Source organism: Eimeria mitis, genomic scaffold (genome assembly GCF_000499745.2).
Source record: "Eimeria mitis Houghton genomic scaffold, Emh_scaff716, whole genome shotgun sequence".
Lineage (NCBI taxonomy): Eukaryota > Apicomplexa > Conoidasida > Eucoccidiorida > Eimeriidae > Eimeria > Eimeria mitis.
Window position 1 is genome coordinate 918 of NW_013575218.1, and position 2760 is coordinate 3677.

The following is a 2760-nucleotide window of genomic DNA, read 5'->3' on the forward strand; positions in this document are numbered from 1 at the left end:
AACAGAGAAGGGTCCGATTCAGCATCAGGTTTCTGGGTTGGAGCAGCAAAACAACCCGCGCGAAAAAATAGGCAACAAATTAAGGTCGCCAAATTGTTTGCTCCATTGACAATGCACATAGTTTCAAGCGCATGGAATCGAGACTTTTTTTTCCTAGTGGAACGCGCTTGTGCTGGACGAAGGGTCCGGATTGAAGAGAAGAAAGAGTATCTGAACCGTGGGCGCTCAGCCAGCCCCACACACTTCTCTACAGGGACCATCCACACCACACCTATGTGAAATAACCTCAATAACGGGTGTTAAATCAATATCTAACAGCTAGGGGGGAAATACAGATTGCGGCGGAGGAGAAGCTGAGCTTGGGGTTCTTCGTCGCATCCCCAGTCAACGACAAACGCTCGGATAAATGCCCAGCGGCTTCTTCGGAATACTTTTCAAGGAAAAGGTACAAATTAAACTAAAATCAAACATAATATAGTATAAAATTTGAATTGTATCACTTGGTGGTGGGGGTTACGGAATTGCTCTGGGCAGAATGAGGACTGGTGCCAGCCAGCAAGGCAAGGATTGAGACCGCCGCCAGTGCATCCCCAACGCTCACACCGTCGAGGATCTACTTCGAGTACTCGTTCTCCCTTCTTTGAAAGTCCGTGTATATTTTAGAATACCTTAGGTGTCTCACGCCCACACATACTTCTCTGGATCTCGAGAATGGTTGGTCTCAAGCTCCTGTCGTTGGCGCTCGCCACCATTTTCTCGGTGGGCACCAACAGGGCAAGCGCAGCTGGCAGTGTAGCCACAGCCAGTAAGTCTTTTGAAACAATTTTCGCAAATCTAAGTCATAGAGAAAGTAACGCGAAAAGACGTCGAAATTGTGCACGGTTGTGTTGGGCGGGCGTATGCAGACAAGGCAGACAGGGTGGATTGCTCGGAGTCAATGAACGCGGCCCGCAAACTTGTCGGCTTCGCCGACCTCACACTGGGAGAGGAAGGAAACGAAAAACTCCCAATAGACCCCGCTGCTAAGGCCCGCACTGAGACCGTAGCCGCTTACGTGAAGTCAGTGTGCACGGCGTTAAAAAGTGTAAGTCGCGGTACTAAATTCCTTGANCCGTAGCCGCTTACGTGAAGTCAGTGTGCACGGCGTTAAAAAGTGTAAGTCGCGGTACTAAATTCCTTGAACCGTCAGTCTTCTTGAATGGGTTTCGATACCACGACTTACGCACTGAAACACATTAATATCTGTACATCCCAAGTTAAATATACTCCTTTCCATTTCATAACTTGTTGTGGATGCGCTGTCTCCGCCGAACGAGCAGAATGAAGCGTCTCCTCCAGGCGACCTCACTGGCACGTACGCTTACGCTGTTCAAGAAGGAACCAGTGCTAACTGCGAAGCCGCAGTGGACTACTGGAAGGCAGCCCTATCCAATTTCGACGGTCTGCCTCCTCAATACACAGCAGAAACCAAACTGTACAAAACCCCTCAAAATGTATCCTTCATTTCCCTATTCAACCCGAATGAAAACCCGAAAGTGGACTGCGCATACTTCACTTGTCCAGCACAACAGGATGAACCGAACGAGCCAGACGGCGCTAGTGTCCGCGAGAAAGATTCAGAGCTGGAAGGTGAGGGTGAGAGCACGACGGACAAAGAAGTGAAGGCTCTTCTTTGCGTCACCACGCCGAATGCCCTGACGACCAACAAAGCCCCATACACGTAAGTTGAATGCATGTGTGAACTTCATCTANCACGCCGAATGCCCTGACGACCAACAAAGCCCCATACACGTAAGTTGAATGCATGTGTGAACTTCATCTAGCGTTGATGGCTTCATGTCAGCTCAGAGCTATAATGCATGCTTGGACGGTCTTTCATCCTTGGCTTCGCTGCTGCAGCAGTTGACGTTGCAGCAGTTGACGTTCTACTCCTTTGAGCGCTCAGTCGATTTCCTTCGAGAGTTACATGTGTGTATCAGGCAAGACCAATGGGATCAGATCAACGCTGGGCTCAAAAAAAACTCTGCACCAGCATTGCCTACGTTCCTTGGCTTTGCTGCTGCAGCAGTTGGCGTTGTTCTCTTTTGAGCGCTCTGTGGATTTATTTCCACCTTGCACTCAACCTATGGTTCGCTTAATGAAGAATCTGTTTAGCGCAAGCAATCGTTAGACATGGAGTCTAACGAAGGCTTCAAGGCATTCTGAGCTAAAAGGCTCTGGTTAGGGAAACTTTCTGACCCATGCCTGTACAGTCGTGTAGGGAGCCGGGTGCTCCTAACCGCACATTTAATCAGGCTTTTTATAGGAATTCAAGGACATACAATGCATATTAAAATACAATACTGATTAAAGCAATGGAACACACCATATCTAGCTAAGCTAGTTGAACGTCCTGGTACGTTTTTACAATAGAGCATGAACGGATCCTTTGATCCATATCACATCGCTGCCACTTCGCAGTCTAAACCGTAGTCAGCAGGGTTTCCAGGGGAGGTACAGCTACCAAATTTATAGCTCATGCTTGGGGTGGCGAAATTCCCAAAAGGTACATTCTAGTGCGTTGAACAAACGCCTTAGCTTGAAGGTTTCCGAGCGCTTGTTAGGCATCACATTGCCCCTTAAGCCCTAAACTATCAGTGCCTGCTTTATTCGCCCATAGAATAGCCTTCACTATTGCCTGCTAAGAATGATTACAATGCTAAATATGCTGAAGGTAGCAGAAGAGGGCTGCAACATTCGTGGCAGAGCGCTGAAGCTCCA

The 2760-nt window shown here is 48.3% G+C and overlaps 1 protein-coding gene across 1 annotated transcript; it reads left to right on the plus strand.

The window, feature by feature from the left end:
- Positions 1 to 711: 711 nt before the first annotated feature.
- Positions 712 to 2088, plus strand: EMH_0020470 (SAG family member; the record flags this gene model as incomplete). Its single annotated transcript, XM_013501587.1, has 4 exons — positions 712 to 805; positions 906 to 1084; positions 1320 to 1720; positions 1980 to 2088. The coding sequence occupies 4 exons, from the start codon at positions 712 to 714 to the stop codon at positions 2086 to 2088; spliced, it is 783 nt and encodes a 260-aa protein (XP_013357041.1).
- Between the last annotated feature and the right edge of the window lie 672 nt (positions 2089 to 2760).